This window comes from Saccopteryx leptura, chromosome 11, assembly GCF_036850995.1.
Source record: "Saccopteryx leptura isolate mSacLep1 chromosome 11, mSacLep1_pri_phased_curated, whole genome shotgun sequence".
Lineage (NCBI taxonomy): Eukaryota > Metazoa > Chordata > Mammalia > Chiroptera > Emballonuridae > Saccopteryx > Saccopteryx leptura.
Window position 1 is genome coordinate 70,168,366 of NC_089513.1, and position 16,955 is coordinate 70,185,320.

At 58.9% G+C, this 16,955-nt stretch overlaps 1 protein-coding gene across 4 annotated transcripts in view; it reads right to left on the reverse strand.

Annotated features, from left to right (window-relative positions):
• Positions 1-492: 492 nt before the first annotated feature.
• Positions 493-16,955, reverse strand: part of CSF1 (colony stimulating factor 1) — a 29,103-nt gene continuing 12,640 nt past the window's right edge. For 2 of the 4 annotated variants that reach the window (XM_066352558.1, XM_066352557.1), the window contains 8 exons: positions 15,569-15,688; positions 14,286-14,348; positions 12,342-12,512; positions 9,325-9,472; positions 7,089-8,101; positions 6,476-6,528; positions 6,090-6,148; positions 493-2,479 (listed from right to left, as the gene is read on the reverse strand). In XM_066352558.1, the coding sequence (XP_066208655.1) occupies positions 6,103-6,148; positions 6,476-6,528; positions 7,089-8,101; positions 9,325-9,472; positions 12,342-12,512; positions 14,286-14,348; positions 15,569-15,688 (1,614 nt within the window). In that variant the 3' untranslated portion in view covers positions 493-2,479; positions 6,090-6,102. Of the gene's footprint in view, positions 2,480-4,752; positions 5,229-6,089; positions 6,149-6,475; positions 6,529-7,088; positions 8,102-9,324; positions 9,473-12,341; positions 12,513-14,285; positions 14,349-15,568; positions 15,689-16,955 lie in introns of those variants that run through there. The other 2 variants (XM_066352560.1, XM_066352559.1) reach the window with 2 other exon arrangements.

The window sequence follows — 16,955 nt, forward strand, 5'->3', positions numbered from 1 at the left end:
CAGTAGGATCAGGCCCTATGGTCACGGTCCCTCCCACAGCCTGCTGGCTCTCTCCCCTCCCAACTTCATCCACGGGGCGGTCCAAAGACACTGCCCGTCCACCTTAGAGTTCTGCCAGGACCTGGCCAGCTCCCTGTCCCCTGGACAGCAGGGGTCAGAGTTCAGAAGCCTGGTCCTTGCAGGCCCCTCACCCTTGGACAGAGCCCAACCAGCCACTTTCCCAGGCTGGGCTGGAGCAGGGGCTGGTGGCCAGGCTGAGGTTTGGCTGGTTTCTGCCGTTTCCCTGTTACACAGACACGCAGACGAGGGTGTTCGGGAAGCACCAATGCGGGAGGTTCTGGCAATATGGCTGCAACCTGGAGCGGACCTCCCCACCCCGTGTATCTAGGGAAGAGCTTTTTGAGCTGGGTCTCACCCAACAGCTGATGCCCACCCACCCCCACTTGTGCCGACACCCCCAAATAACTTTTCCTGTGACTCACACGTGGCAGCTTGTGCACTTCTTTTATTATTAAATATATAAGCAGCTTCCTATTTTTTAAATAGATATTTAAATGACTTTATATAAAATAATTCACCACTTCCAAGTATAAAAACAAAATCTCACAGTGTGTGAGCCAATGTTCCCTCTCGGCTTTCTCAGAGAAAAAGAAGGGGTTCCTGTGCAGGTGGGCCAGGGGGGACCCCCAGGGAGGCCCAGGCCCTCCCGTTCCTGCGTCAAGAAAGCAAATCCAACCCATCGCAGAAGCCCTTTGCTTTCTTGACTTAAAATACTAATACGTTCAAGGGGTGGGGATGGAGGAGGAATGCCTTTTTTCTGTTATTTTCCTTCCACTTTTAAATACATACATACTTTTTAGCATCAGATATAGAGTCTATGACTAGAAGAAGGAGCCCCCTGCAGAAAGTTCTCTGCATTCTTCCCTCAGCTGTCAGCAGCGGGCAGGGGAGGCGAGGCCAGTAGACCTTTACTTTCAAAAGCAGGAGGGGGGAAGGTCATGGGCCCCAGCCCCGCAGCCAGGCAGGGTGGGTCTCTCAGGGAAGGGCCCAAGGCAGCAGGAGAGGAGGGACACAGCAGCACAAGGGGACCAAGGGGACCTGACAGCCCTGTCACCTGCTGCTCAGCTCCGGAGCTGCAGCCAACAGCTGGCTCAGGAAGCCAAGGCCCTCAAGGCAGACTTGGAAGCAGAAGCCTGCTCCCTCTCCTACCCTGGTTTGCCTGGTCAGAGAGCCGGTGGTCGGTGGTCGTGGGAGGGTAGGTGGGGGTAAGAGCTGATGCTAATAGGGACAACCCACTTAGCCACCCTCTCTCCCTGTGCCTGCCGGGGTCCGCGACAGGGCCCAGGGGTGCAGGCGCCTCTCCCCATCACATCAAACACCCTCCCTGTGTCTGTCTCTGCCCTCCCCACCCTTCCTCTCTCCCCCTAGTCACTTCCCTCTTGGGAACGTCAAAGTGCAAAATGCAGAAAGCTGCCCCCGACGACACAGCCTGAAGACCTGCTCTGGCTGGTGGCCGAGCAGTCCCCCCCGGCCCCGCCCAGGGAGCCGAGGTCCTGGTCAGCGGAGGCTCAGACGCTCCCTCGCTTGGCGGTGAGGCCGGCTCAGGCGCTCAGTGCAGAAGCTGGGGAGAGGCTGGCGGAGCGCGAGGATGGACAGACGTTCGCTCGTGGGATGGACGGACAGGCTGTACAGCAGGCAGGTTCAGTCTTCACAGTGCAATGGCTTCCTTCATGCGGGAGCCTCTGTGCGCCCCGGAGGAACTCGGGCGGCGCTGGCTGGAGGGCTGGCGGGGCGGAGGCCAGACTTGGTCGTCACCTTGGCGTCTGAGCCAAGCAGGTCCTGAGGGCAGGGCTGGCCTCCGCTCTCCCGCTGCAGCCGGCAGAGGACACCTTGGCAAGCGGGCGGGCCGGGCCGTGGCGCAGCCCAGCGGGCCTCCTCTTCCAGGCTGCGGGGCGGGCGCACACCTTTCCGGGAAACCGAGCCGGTGCCGCCCCGCCCTGCGAGTCTCACGCGTCTCTCCCTGGGACGAGTCCCTGCTTGCGGGGGGTAGAAACCCCTTGGCATCAGATACGTCTTCCTGGCACAAGGGCTCTTCCACTCCTCAAAGCCCACCCCGTTGTCCACATCCACGGGCCTCTGGGTCCCTGGCCCAGGTGCTGGCCTGGAGGGCAGTGGGCGGAGAGCACAGCCCTTAGCGGGCAGAGGGGCCTCAGCTGGGCTCGCCAGCCTCCCTCAAGCGAATGGAGCCTCCAGGGCCCATGATAAATATCAGCAGCGTGGGGGGCATCCTCCGGCCCTCTCTTAGTGAGTCCAGAGTCTCAGGGTCGAGGGTGGAGGGACCCCAGCCCGGCTGCTAGTCCTGGCAGGCAAGAGCTCTCATGGTGGGCAGGCCATATTCCCAGGAGGCTGGCTGAGGAGGAGGGGGACGGACACCCCCCATAACGTCTTCTGCCATGGAGAGAATGTCCTGTGCGCCCAGCTGTAGGGGAGAGAAAGAAAGGCCTGTCAGCCGAGTGGGGGTGCAGGGAGGGTCGCCGAGGGCAGCGTTCCTGTGGGCTGCTGGCGGCGCTGCAGGCAGGACTTCCTCCCGTCCTTCCCCCCGTCTTCCCAGCCACCCCAGACACCGCAAGGAACCGGGAAGCTTTCTCTGGCAGCGGTCCAGGCCGCCGGCCAGACTGCCCTCACCTCCTACCTCCTCCTGGGGAGCCAGGGGCCACGGAGGGAGGTAATGCGGCCTGGTGGGGGTCTGAGCAGGGCTGATGCGGGTACTGCTCAAGCGCAGGGGTCTGACAGGGAGGGAAGGGGGCACTGGAGTGTCCTTAGAACCCCTCCTCAGGCAAGACCACCTCGCTGGCCTCGGTCAGTGCGCCAAGGGTACAACTTGCTAACTCTAGCAGAGAAGAGAATTCTCACTCCCGCCTCCACATCACTCATTACAGAGGGTCGGCATGCACAACATGACGGAAGAGCAGAGGTAACTGAAGAGGAAGACCAGAGACATTCCAGGAGAAGGAAACGCCCTCCCTATCACTTGGCCTGCTCACCCCTAAACAGCTCTCCTTCCGGCTCGGCCTCGTGCATCTTCCATGGAGTCAGGGCCCGCTCTCTCCCCCTCCACCCCCATCCTTGTCCCCTTGCCCGGCATCCTCAGAACGCTTTGTTCCCAGATCAGAAATCCCCTGGACTCTGTCCAACAGTTTGACTTTGAACCCTGTGTGGCGCTCTCCTCCCTGACCGTCCATAGGCCCTACTGGCCGAGCCCGGGATGGGCAGGGAAAGATGGGACCGCAGGCTCTGGCTCCTGGCCCGTTCCCATGCTCTGGAAGGAGAGTAAGGGCGGGCCATACACTGGACACGAGCCACACTGGGTACAGCTGGGCCACAGGCAGGCCGGGGCCAGGAGGCAAAGGGATAAGTGGGTGAGCCGCAGTCCTCTGCCCTGTCTCCTGGTTCCCTGCACTGGAGGGTCTGGTGTTGTGTTTTCTTTCTGAGGGTCCCTCTCCCATCTCTCCTATCGGAGCGGCAGTTTGGAGCTGGCCCTGAATCCCCCTGAGAGTCCTGGTGCCTGGCCTCCTGGCCTAGATACCACCTTAGGGCTGTACCTACTGATCCAAGGTGGGCACCTGGATGTGGCCCCTACCCTGGGTCCCTTCTGTGAGTGAAATCCTGAGAGGAAGGCCTGAGAGTAGGCAGGCAGTGAAAGGTGAGATTGCACTGGGCAGGCAGCCAAGACTGAAGGGACAGGCTGGCAACCAGTCAGAGGGTGGTGCAGCCCTGAGCTCCAGTCCCCAGGGACCTCTGTCCATCCTCTGCTTAACAGACCCGACCGGTCCGGGTCATCATAACAGCCCTACCAGCACCCACCTGACCCAGTCTCTATACCTACAAGGTAGACCGACCCCAGGATTCCAGATGTCCTATTGTCACTCTTTTCTGAATAGGCTCCCCTGATTTGGATCATTGGTCAGGTCCCCTATCTCCTAGGAGTGGTCCAGACCTGTCACCCTACACTTGGGAAGGTCTTAAGGTGCTGGCCTGCATTAGGCACAGGGTGTGACTGGAAACAACTCAATAGCCGGCCAACAAGCCAATCAGCAAATCAGGCACTAAGCCTGATAGTCAGCCAATTCGCGCTCCCCCCCATCAACACTAACCAGTTAGGCGATTACTAGCTAGTTAATTGGTCAGTCAGAGTCACCCAGCATGCTGGTCAGCTAGTAAACGTCAATGAGCTGGTGAACCGGTCAGCCAGAAGCTGGGTCGGTTAGAGACAGCTGGCCAGAGTCAATCGGTCAGTCAGCCCTGAAGCCAGTCGGTCAACATTTATTGAGTTCTTGGCAAGTGCAGAGAAGCCCTCTTTGTATCAGAACCTGGGATAGGAAAGGAAATGCCAAAAAAGTGGAAGACACAGTCCCTGCCCTCGAGGGGCTTACAGCCTTCTTGGGGGTGCAGAATGTGCGCATACACAGAAAATAAGAACTAAAAATGTGTAAAAACAACATCCAAGTAAGTGCAAATTGATACAGTATTAACCAAATACAAGAGAGTAGAGGGGTCTGAAGAAAGGAGCGCCCAGAGGGTGACGGAGCCGTCAGGAAGGTGGACTTCCTGGGGCTCACTGTGGGGGGAGGGGAGGGGAGGGGAGGGGAGGGGAGGGGAGGGGGGAGGGGGGGCGGAGGGCGGGCCGCCTGGCCAGGGAGCCCGGGACAAGGAGTGACGAGGGCCACGTCTTTATCAACAATGTGGGTGAGGACAACGGGAGGCACCACCCATGGGCAGGAGCCTGGGCGGGCCAGGGAGGCAGAATTAGGACGGAGAGCAATTCGGGTAGGCTCGGGTGACGGGCAGAAACCAACGGGGAGGTTTTAACAAGGATGAAGATAAACTCCCACACTTTGGTTAAAACAATTAAGTTGTCCAAGTACAGGAGAGAGGTCTGGCTTGACAGAGGTTTATGGGAAAGGGAACTATGGGTTTTAATAGACCACAAGCTCAATATATGACAATCATATGATGCAGTTGTTAAAAAAAAAAAAAAAAAGCTAATGCAATCTTAATCTGTGCGACAAGCAGAACACTGTCCAGATCAAGGAAGGTGACAGTCCCACTGTACTCTGAGCTGGTCAGACCACGTCTGGAGCACTGTGTCCAGGGCTGGGCGCCACATTTTCAGAGGGACATTGACAAACGAGTGTGTCCAGAGGAGGGCGACCAGGATGGTGAGGGGTCTGAAAACCATATCATATAAGGAATGTTTGAGGGACTTGGCCACACTTAGCTTAGAGAATTCTTAAAGGGGACGTGGATAACTGGCTTTGGACACTGGACAGCTCCCAGGAGAACAGGAGGGAGGACCTCCTGGAGGGGTGGGGGTGGCAGGGAAGCCAGTTAGGCGTCACATGAGGAAGGACTTCCTCACGGTGCTATTGGGAGATGGCAGGGAGCTTGCCTGGCTCTCAGAACGTGTGATCGGAAACGGGGTGACTCCCGGTCAGGAAGGCAGAGAGGGGAGGCCCCTTCAGGATGGGATGCTGCGCCAAATGACCTCTAAGAGCCCTTCCAAGACTAAGAATCTACAGCTCCGTGAATCTAAAAGCAGGGAGGCAGGAATGAACTCGGCCGAGGAGAAGGGTCAATCCAGGGTGCAAGCAGGGAGGAAGCCGGCAGAGGTAGGCAGGGCAGCGAGCAGTGTGGGAGCCCAGCCGAGCAGGGTGGGTTTGAAGTGGTGGGCGGGGCACAGCCTCTCAAACTCTCTAGGAGAGGAAAGACCTTACACAAGGGGGTCTGGGTGGCTCTGGCGTGGACGAGGGCTGCAAGACTAGAAGCCCAAGGCAGAAATAATAACCCAATGTGGAGGGACTAGCGCCTGGCCTCAGGTGGGGCGGAGGGAATGGAGGGGCCCTGGGGACCCAGAAAGGGGAGAGCTGGCCAGCCCTGGTGAAGGATGGAAAACAGGGTAGGAGAGAGGGGTGAGAGTCAGGTGTGTGGGCCTCCTGGGAGGGGGGGTGTGGAGTCACCAAGTTATGGTGACTGCAAAAGGATGTAGCTAATTTTAAGGGGTGGAGAGAGATCCAGCATCAGACTCTTACCTTAGAATTCCTTCTACACTGCCATTTCCACCTGTCTGTCTTCATCCTGGGTCAGGGGGCTGCCGGCAGAGCACAGGGCTGGCTTCAGACTCCAGCAGAGGCCAGGGAGTAAGGAGACCCCCTAAGCTGAGCCCCCAACCCCCACACGGCTGCTTTAACCCTCTCAGGTTTAGGAGACCCAGGACTGCCTGTCCCTACGAAGAAATCAGGAAAAGTGTCCAATAACTAGGAAAAGGGAGACACCCTTCCTCCTCTCCACCCCTTCCTGTTCCGAGCTCCACTGCAAGTGGGAGAAGGTCTCCCCCAAATCTAGAGGGGAAACAGATGCCAAGACGCCCCCTCCCTCCCCCCCGTGACTACAGAGCCAACCCAGACCAAACTCTCACCTGCCCTCGGGTCGCTCCGTGGGAGAATCCACTGCCTGGGGCTCTCGATGGCTCTGGGGACAGAAAAGAGCAGGTTCACTGAGGAGCTGGGGGACTGTGGCCCCATTCCCAGGCAGGGAGTCGAGGAGAGTTACCAAAGTCTCCCCCAGCGCCCCAGACGTGGGGATCAGCCACAGGGCCAGGGGAGCTCCGGAGGCCTCCTTGCTGGTGATGCCCCATCTCTCCCCCGATGCAAGCTGTCCCCTACCCTAGGGTCCTCTGGCCCCAGTCACTGCAGGGCTCCCAGGCAACACCCTGTCCTGGCCCACACAGCATCAGTCGCCTCCCATTAGGGTTGTCATCCTGCTTCTGCCCAGGAATAGTCTCCCCACTCCTTGCTGCCCCGGCCCTTCTGGTTGACCTCAGAGCCTGAGCCCTCCTCAGTCTTGAAGAAACCCTTCACTCCTTTCAGCCTCCCCGCCTGTGTGCTCAGCGAGCCTTCTGTCTCTGGGCGGCCGCAGCACCCAGGGGGAGGAGCGCCGGCCAGCCTGCCCCCAGCTGGACCTGCTCCTCCACCCGGCTGTGTCCCCGTCCTCAGGAGGCGCCTGCCTCTTGGTCATCGGGCTCTTCTTACCCGCCACCTCTGCCTGTAGAACAGCAGGCCGCCGACGGCCAGCAGGACCAGAATGACGCCGGGCACCAGCAGGCGGAAGACAAAGCCGCGGGGCTGGGGGTCGGAGGACTGCTGCTCGCGGCCTGCGTCAGTCAAAGGAACCGGGTTAAAACGGGCGAGGGGCGCGGCCGCCCCCGCACTCGCTCGCGCTCCGTGCAGCCTGGTGGAGCTCCTCCGCTCCCTGGTGCTCCTCCTGCCCTCCAGTTTCCCAGGGGGCAGCACAGCGCCCAGGCTGGGGCGGCCGGAGAGCCGTGGCTGAGCGGAGAGGGTGGAGGGACCACTGAGGCCTTTCGGATGCAGTGACGGGGTCCTGGCCGAGCCTGGCTCCTGGCCGTCTCTGGGCGGCGCAGATGGACCATCTGTCTTCTCAGGTGTGTGACTCCGGGCCCGGCCAGTGGGTCTCACGGGGCCCACCTTGGGCGAGTGGGTGCCAGTTCCATCCACTGGCAGCTGGCCCTTGGCCGACGTGGGGAGCGGAGATGCTGAGATGAATTTGCTGGGTCTGGTGGTCCCAGGCTGGACATGGCCTCCTCCCAGCCTGGAGGAGGAAGGCTCTGGCCCTCGGGATGCAGGAGCCTCGCTGGCTTCTCCGGAGGCCTCTTCTAAGGCCCAGTTAGTGCTCAACACAGAGTCAAGAATGTCCTCCATCCCAGGAACAGGGGCCTCGCGGGAGGGGTGCGGCGGCAGGGAGCCTCCACTGGCGCCTCCCTCGGCGCCTGGGCTCTCTGACGGCTCAAAGCTCTGGCAGGTGCTCCTGGGTGGTCGCTGCTTGGCACTGCCCAGGTCCACCGTGCGAAGGAGCTGCTCATTGGGCAAGAGGGAACTGTCCTCTGTGCCCTCAGAGTCAGCCCAGGTCAAGCCAGCTATGGGGGCCGTGGCGGGGGTAAGGGGCTGCTGAGGGGAAACAGAGGCCAGGTCACTGCTAGGGGTGGCTTTGGGGTACAGGCAGTTGCAATCAGGCTTGGTCACCACATCTGAAAGAACCACAGAGAGGGAGAGAGAAAGACGGGGAGGAGATAGAGTCACCAGCCTCCAGCACAGCTTTCCCAGAAGGGCTTGAGAAGGGGCAGTGGGTCTGGGAGGTCCCCTCATCCCCTAGCTCAGCCCTGGGGCTGAGGACAGGACAGGGCAGGGCAGGGCAAGGCAGGACGAGACAGGAGCCGACGCTCACATCACTGACCTCAGGCGGGGAAGGTACAAACCACAGGGTCTTAGAGACAGAGAGCGAAGAGCGGGGCTGAGAGGCACAGACAGGATCGGGGTCAGGAAAGACAGAGCACAGCTCCTGCCGGGGTTCCAGCTGGCCAGACACCAAGCCGGGGGTGAGCAACAGCCACCAGGAGGTTGAGCAGCGCCTCAGAACCAACACAAGACACCCTCAAGCCCCAAAGACATGGCTCTGGCTGGAAGCAGCAAGGTGGTTTCATGCACAGCAAGGGGCACACTGCCACAGCCACAGGCGGGAACAGGCTGGGGCTGGACTGTGACCAAGGCTTGAGGCCTTGGGATTGAAACAAGGAGACTGGACTTGGCCATTGGCAGCGGTGGGGCCTCAGTCCCTGCCTCGGAGAGCAAGGTTGCATGGAGGAGGGCACACGTGACACAGGACGCAGAGACGAGGACACGCAGGGTACACGTGTGCAGCTGGTGCCAGCCCTGGGAGAGTTTGAATGATGCTCAGACTTCAAATCCTGCCTGTCCCTTGAGGGGACACTCAAGGCATCCTGAGGACTTCTGGAGCCAGGGTCTCCTGGTGATTCGCAGCAGGGTCCCTGGAGCAAGGGCCTGGCCTCCTAGACGGAGCCTCTGCTCTCTCCACGGAACCCCCCACACAGTCGGCCAGCCTGCAGAGCCGGTGGGGAAAGCCTCCATGCCTCCAGGGCTCTCCCAGAGGGCCTTCTCTTCCGGTCCCTAACCTCACAGCCACCAGCATAATCCCTCTCACTGCCTTGACATGCAGACATGTGTAGGTGTGCATGCACACACATGTCAGAAGAGACATGTGCCTGGGACCACCCAGAGGTCCACAAAGCCACATATGTACACAAGACAAGCACATCCACACACACAGGAGCGTGAGTAGCAGCCAGGCTGCCTCCCGGGGGTCCCTCCAGCCCCACGTGCCCCCCCAATCCCTGCTCTTCTGTCCCACACACCCTCCTCCCACCCCACACCTGCTGACCCCTTTGGTGCTTACCGTGGACGGAGCATTCAGCAAAGCTGTCGTTGCAATCCTTGCTGAAAATGTTATGGTCCTCTTTAAGGAGGTTCTTTGTTTCACTAAAGACATTCTTGATCTTCTCCAGTAACTGGACGGGCGATTCAGAGAAATTTTGGACACAGTCCTGGAAAGAGAGTAGATCCCCCCCAGGGAAGGATGAGTACGGGGCCCCACGTCTGTCAAACTCCCTTGGTCCTTCTCACATCTGCCTCCTTTTTCTCCTTCATTTTCTCCCTCCCCTCTCCCCTGGTTTGCGGCAGAATCAGTCCTGAGGCCAGGAGGTATGTCATTTATTCACGCACGTGTCAGGCATGTGGTAATTACCTGGGAATCATGCAATAAACAAGAGAGGTGATCACTGGCCAAGTTGGACATTGAGCCCAGCAAGGCTGAGGCACTAAACCCATTGTTACAAATACAGTGAGGCCTACGAAAGAGTGCTAAATGATCAGAGAGTATGTAGCAGGGCCTCAGGGAAATGTGCCTAAGAACCAACTGAAAGATGAGCAAAAGTTAACCAGGGAAGGAGGCGGAATTGGAAAGAGCTATCTAGTGGGAACAGACGGTGCAAAAGTCCTGAGGCAGGAAAGAGCCTGAACTATTTAAAGACTAAAAGTAGGCTAGAGTGGCTACTGTATTGCCATCCAGGAGGAGAGTGGTGAGAGATACTACTGAGAGAGGTCAGCAAGGGCCTGTCCAGCTGGTCCTTGTTGGCCATGTCAAGAACTGTTAACCTTATCCACAGAGCAAAGAGAACACATCTGAAGGGTTATTGGGGAGGTGGATGGGAGTGGCTATGCTGTAGAGAGTGGGCTGGAGCAGGCCATGGGGCTGTGGGTACTTCTCTGGCCTTGATGCATCTTGGAAGGAGGTCCAAGGCTGCCCCAGCCCAGCCTTGTCTGGTAAGCTACTCTTTTCTCTTTTGCTTGGGAGGCCTGGGCTCCCCACACCCACTGGAGCTCTGAGAAACGTCACGTACAGCCCTGGCTCTCCTTCCAACTCTTGGGCGGCTCCTTCTCAGTCTCCTGACCAGGCTGCCCTCGTCCACCTGACTTCTAAATGCTGGCATTTCTCAGGACTCTGGTGATTCGCAGAGCCAGGGCCCATCTTGTGTGTCACACATACCGGACAGTGCCACACACACGCCTATGGCTTTACCTGTGGCCTACTTGCTGATGGCCTCCAGCTGCCCAGTTTTCCCTGAAACTGAGCTGCACAGGGAGGAACATTATGAGGCATCGCTGTGTGCCCACAGCCTGTGCAGAGTAAGCCCTTCATCGATGTTTACCAGATAAAGAATGAAGGGATATAGGAACGAGAAGACCTGGCCTCGTGTTCCATCACTCGCCAGCCAGGTGACACTGGCCAAATGGACTATCCAGTTTGGGCCCCTTTCCTCAAAACCACGATCCTGGCCAGCTTCCCCCGGGGCTGTCGCAGAAAGAGCGACGCCGACTCTCTTGCCCCTCTCTCTGCAGAGAACAGGGACCGTCAGACAGAAGGTCCCAGGTGCCCACCTGTGTCCACAGAGGTTGGGTCTTCTCTCTTGGGAGCCCTGAATCCCCCCTCTAGCTCCTCTAACTTCAACCACTCAGTCCCTCCTGGAGTCTGTCCTGTGGGCATTCACAAGTGTCCCATAGGGTGGGTGGCTTGTTGAAATGCAAATTCCGAGGCCCACCCACAGACCCAGTGACTCAGACTCTCTAGGGGTGCACGCTGGGAATCTGAATGTTAAATAAGCTCCCCAAGTGATTCTTAATATTGAAAAACCACAGCTTTAATACCCCTCTTATTAAAAAAGGCTTCCTCCCTCTATCCCACACTCCCTCCGGCGACCTCTCTCCCTGTCTGCGCCCTTTGGAGCCGAGTTCCCACAGCGCCGTCTCCCTGGGCGCACGAGCTCTCTCTCTCTCTCTCTCTCTCTCTGTTCACCCCGATCTGGCACCAGCCACTGACATTGACCTCCACATGGCGAAATCCAGTCTCTGGCTGGGCCCTGGGCCTCCTGCTGATCTCCCAGCCTCCAATCCTGCTCCTGCGGCCCATTTCTCCGCACAGCAACCTGAACAGCCTGACAGGGCACGCTAGGTAAGGCCGGTCGCCTGTTCACTGCGGCTGCCCTCGCTCTTTAGGCCAAATCTCACACCGGAAGGACCCCAAGGGACCTGGCTCCCGCCTTCTCCCCCCTCCGCCCTTCTTGGCCATGCTGCCCACCCTTTGGGCCCTGAATGTGCCCACTTCTGCCCACCTCGGGGCCTCGTGCACAGCATTCTTGGTTCTGGAATGCTCTGATCAACGTTGTCACTTCCTAACTCACCCATCACTGGGCCTCGAGTGATTCTTTTCTTGCTCGGAGGCCTTCCCTGCCTCTTCCTCCCCGCCCCCTTCAGGGCTTCCCTTCCCCGGTTATCTCTTCCACCACGCAGCTGCTGCCGCCTGACACACCACGGGGCTGCCCTAGGTTTTGTTCTCTGTCTCCCGGCCTCCCCCCCCCCGCCCCCCAAGTGTAAGCGCCACGGATGTGGGGGTTTCCGCCTGCATTTTGTCTCTTAGTGTCTAGAACAGTAGGCAGTCGTTAACTACTTGTGGAGCCAAGGAAGGGTCCTCATGGTTTGTCATTCTGTTTGCCTGTGTTACCGTTTGTTTAATGGCTGCCAATCTCACTTAACTACAAGCTCCAGAACCAGGTCTGGAACCAGGTCGCTCTTGTTCATGGAGCCAATGTCAAGGCCTAGCACTGCGCCTCCTGCATGGTAAGTCCTCTAGCAAAGGCTTGTGGGATGAAGGAATGAATGAGAGAGTGAGTGGACGGTGATGTGGGGCGAGCGGAGGGCAGGCACTCTGTCCACGTGGGCAGGGGCAGGGCCGCCACAGCCCTGTGGACGGTGATGTGGGGCGAGCGGAGGGCAGGCACTCTGTCCACGTGGGCAGGGGCAGGGCCGCCATAGCCCTCCTCGGCCCTGACGCAGCCCCCATCCCCAGGGCCCTCCTACCTTGTCCTGCTCTTCGTAGACCGTGGGGAAGCACTCCTTCAGCCTCACAGAGAGTTCCTGGAGCTTTAGGAGGGTGTTGGCGTTGGAGGTGTTGTCTTTGAAGCTTATGGTTTCCTCCAGGATGTCTTGTACCAAGGGAAGTGCCCTCATGATGTAACACACGGGGTCTTTCTGAAAAAGAACTTGGAGTCGATGGTGTGGCTGATGCGGCCTGGGAACCCAGGCTATGTGCCACCCTAGCGGGGCTGCAGCTGCCCTACCCTGACCCCGGGCACAGGCCGCACCACCGTCCTGCTAAGGGGGACGCTGCCCGCGGCTGGCCTGCCCTACCCTGACCCTGGGCACAGGCCGCACCACCGTCCTGCTAAGGGGGACGCTGCCCTCGGCTGGCCTGCCCTACCCTGGCCCCGGGCACAGGCCGCACCACCGTCCTGCTAAGGAGGACGCTGCCCTCGGCTGGCCTGCCCTACCCTGACCCCGGCACAGGCCGCACCACCGTCCTGCTGAGGGGGACGCTGCCCTCGGCTGGCCTGCCCTACCCTGACCCCGGGCACAGGCCGCACCACCGTCCTGCTAAGGGGGACGCTGCCCGCGGCTGGCCTGCCCTTCTCTCTCTTTGGGATCTGGCACTGCGGGGGTCGGGGTAGAGGGAGGGAAACGCGGATTCTGATTAGAGGGAGCTGCGGACTTCTGGAAGAAGCATAGGGACAGTGGGTCCTGGAGAAATTCTCTCTGTCTCTCTTCTGGCTTGCTTTCACATGAAGTCCTTTGTCACATGCTTCCTTCTAATCCTTCAGGCCCCAGAGGTCCTGAAGACACCTGATGGTTCAGGGAATAACCTCTGGCTCCCTAAAGGATGGTTGTTGCCTCAACAGAGACTCTGACCTGGCGCTGTGTTCTTAGCACCGAATGAATAAAATACACAGGGTATTCTTCGGGACGTGAGGTCTCCAGAGCTAACAGAAGTATGTGTGGGTCAGGGGTGGAGAAGCTCAGAGACAGAGACAACTCTCCGGGCCTCACAGCGATTCTGATGAGGTGCAGAGATGAACAAGCTCAAATAAGAGCAGGGGTGTGGGGTGTTGGAAAGGCATTACAGGCATCGGGAAGAGCTTGTGCCAAGGCTGGGGGGCACGGGGCAGCAGGGAAAGGGGGTAGTGTGCGGGTTGTGTGGTGGAGACTGGTGCTTATGAACCCCAGGCTGAGCAGCCTGGGCTTTCCTCTAGAGTGAGGGCCCCCCCGACAGATCTGGGGGAGGGAAGAGGAAGTAACAGGTTCGGGTTCCGAGAGCTCCCCTAGTGGCAGAACAGAGGGGTGCCAGGCAGTGGGGAGAACATCTGGGAGGTTCTCGAAATGGTCCAGGCAACTGATGGGGAGGCCAAACCTGATGCTCCAGGTAGGGGTGGGGTAGGAGGGGAGGAGGGGCAGGGCTGGGTGCCCTGGCCGCTGCTGGTCTGTCCGCTGGATGGAGGCGGCACCCCAAAGCAAAGCACGTGACCCAGAGGAAGTATCGGTTTGCCTTAGGCCCTACAACCGGCCTGCTTGGGTTCAAGTCAGACTCCACTACTTCCTAGCTGTTCTCCCTTCATCTCTCTGGGGACAATCAACAAGATGAGTGTCCCCACACAGTGCTTCCATCAAGACTGAATTAGAAACGTGCCTGGCGCGGAGCAGGACCTTGACATGTGCCAGGCCAGCAGAGGAAGCAGCAGGGGACAGGAGCCCTTCACCTTGACATGTGCCAGGCCAGCAGAGGAAGCAGCAGGGGATGGCAGCCCTTCACCTTGCCCAGCCCTGGCGCCTGGCACCCCAGACTCGAGCACCCAGGGATCCTCATACCCTCACCCTGCCCAGCTCTCGGATTTCTCTGGCCTTCTCACTCCCACATATGCCCACCCTTGAGAAGCGCATACCGGTTGGGCCTTGTAAATAGCCATAACTCACCAACTGGTCCCGATCTACAAACACAAAGGGGATTTTGCAAGAGGTCTTCATCTGACTGTCAATCTGTAAGAGAGAGCGGGCCAGTGGCGGCGGGGTCCGCAGCTTGACTGAGCTTGCCTAACAATGGGGACCAGAGTTTCCGGGTGGATCGGGGCTTGGTCCTCACCCACCTTTCCCAACCACACCTGGGAAGACAAATGGGAGAGACCTGTGCCTCCCATTCGCCCAAGAGAGGGCTGTAGAAGGAGAAGAGGGCCCTTCTACTTCCCACCCCATGAAATCTGATGATCCCAGCTTGTTATCGGGGAGAACTATCTAATGGAAAATATAGGACACAATCTCCTATGGGAGATAGTGAGCTCCCTGTCACGGCAAGAATTCAAGCAGAAGCTAGACAAGTTCTGGGGATTCAGGATCTGTAGGGACTGGGGTTAAATGCCCTGAAAGCCCCTGTTGGTCCCCCAAAGCAGTGGTTCTGGGATTCCAAGCCTCAGAGAGTGGCTCCTGGTTTCCCCTGGTTTCTGTGGCAGCTACATGCCGGAGGAAAAGTGTAGGGATAAGAGAGGCAGGAGGCCCAACTTATATGCCCCAAGCGCAGGGCCCTGGAGCTGGCCTTCGCCAGGGGTGCCCCACCCTGCCTGGCTAGCCAGAGGGACGATGGTAAATTCTCTTCTGAGCAGGACAGCAGCCATGACAGCAGCCCGGTTCTGCTTGGCTGAGCCATGTTTGAAACTGTTGACAACTCTGCTGGCCTGATCAGAATGAAGCACAGGCTCCTTCGTGGCCAGGGTCAGCAGGCCGTCCCAGCCCCGGGGCTCGGGCAAGAGCCAGGGCGATGAGGGCGGAGGGCTGGGAGTTAGGCAGGAGCTTCTGCTCCAAAGCTGGCTGTGGCCCTGGTACCAGGCTGCTGCCACGTGTGGGAGTCTAGGAGTTAGGAGCAACATCTGGACACAGCAGGCAGACTGCGCTGGCTCCTCAGAGGAAGCACCCCATTGAGGGACAGGCAGCAGGCTCCATAAGACTCTTCAGAGTCCACAGCTGACATTCCAGGCAATTGTCCACCCAGGCAACCAGCTAGAAGCCCATCCTGTTCCCTGCCTGCAGGGGAGTCAGAGAGGACTCAGGGTTTGGGGGGTCTGAGGCTCTGACCTTGGGAAAGTAGGGCTATGTCCTGCACAGCCCTATTTCTCTGCCTGTCAACCCTCTCTTTGAGCCTGCTCCTTGGTTCCTGCCTCAGTTTTCTTAATGAAGAGGAAGCAGGGCAAGCTTGGCCACATACTCACCAGCTGCTGCAGGAGCTGCAGGTGTCCATCCGTGATCACGTGGCTACAGAGCCATGACTCCTCGGTAATACTCCTGCTCACCAGGAGACAGACCAGCAGTAGCCGGGGGCCCAGCCATGGCTGTGATAGACAGAGCATTATTTCTCCCCCGCTCTCATTCTCCCCAGATACAACACCCCCCAAATCCAGCTTTCTTGGGATTGCCTAACAGCCACGGCACAGCCTTGCCCTCCCTCGATGACGACCCAAACGTCATCTTCTCCAGGAACCCTTCCCAGACTAGCCCAGGCCGAGCCTCACTACATACGGAACAGTAACGAGGACCTGGGAGGTACGTCCACCAGTCTAAGCTCCAGTTACACAGGAAACTCCTTGACTGCACGATTCGCTTCTACCCACTTTTCTGTTCTTGCAACATCGAACACTGAGCCAGGCGCCTGGGGAGCTGCCCGTTCCTCTCAAGTTCATGTTCGTGCACCTGCTTCCAGACTTGGAGCCGGAGACACTTGGGCCCAGCCCTTCCTCCCACCTGGTTCCACATAGGTCTGGCTCTGCTACTGGAAAAAGCAGGGGCCCAAACTCAGTTTCACTGGGAACCTATCCCACGCCAGAGAACTCTGGAGTTCTGGGTGTGTGTGTGTGTCAAAGTTTATCAGAGGCAGCAGCAGTGCCAGCTCTAGGCCATCCTGGCGGGCACCTGCCTATCGGAGCCCTATCAGGCTGTGCGTCCCGCCAGCCAAGCTCTCAACACAGTAAGGACATTTTCTAAGATTGTTCCCCTCTTTCAACACCCACCTGGCCCAGTAGCTGCTCACCACCAGAGAGGAGGGACTAGCTCCCGACACCCTGTCCTCCCCCTTCCTTCCTCTCTCCATCCCCCTTACCCCTCAGCCCTCTCCCTGCCCCTAAGTCTCCCCTCCTCTGGCCAGAGGTAGAAAAAAAACCCGTGGGCTTCTGTCCCCAGCCTGATGCGGCCTCCTGGCAGCTGATGCCCTCAGATTCAGAGAAATGCTGTCAGGGCGGGGTGAGGGCTGGCACCTTCCTGGGCTCTGGGCTCTGGCTCAGTAATCCAGATGATGAGACAAATACTGCAAATAAACAGTGCCCTGGAAAAACACAAGCAGGCTATGAAACAGCCTACAGTGACATGCTGATTTACATGTAGCTAAAGGCTCAAATGTTTGCCAGCTCTTACCAGGGAGAAGGGGCCCTGGCTCAGCTACCAGGGTGTTGCAGGAGGAGGGGCCTCGGTGAGGCCGGGAAGGATGGGGAGAAATGGATGACAGGGAGGGAAGGAAGGGAGGACCTGAAGGGAAGAGGCATAGCACGGCCCAGTCCCATTCAGCCCCAGGATGTGGTGAAGGTCCTGGCTGACTGGTGGATGGAG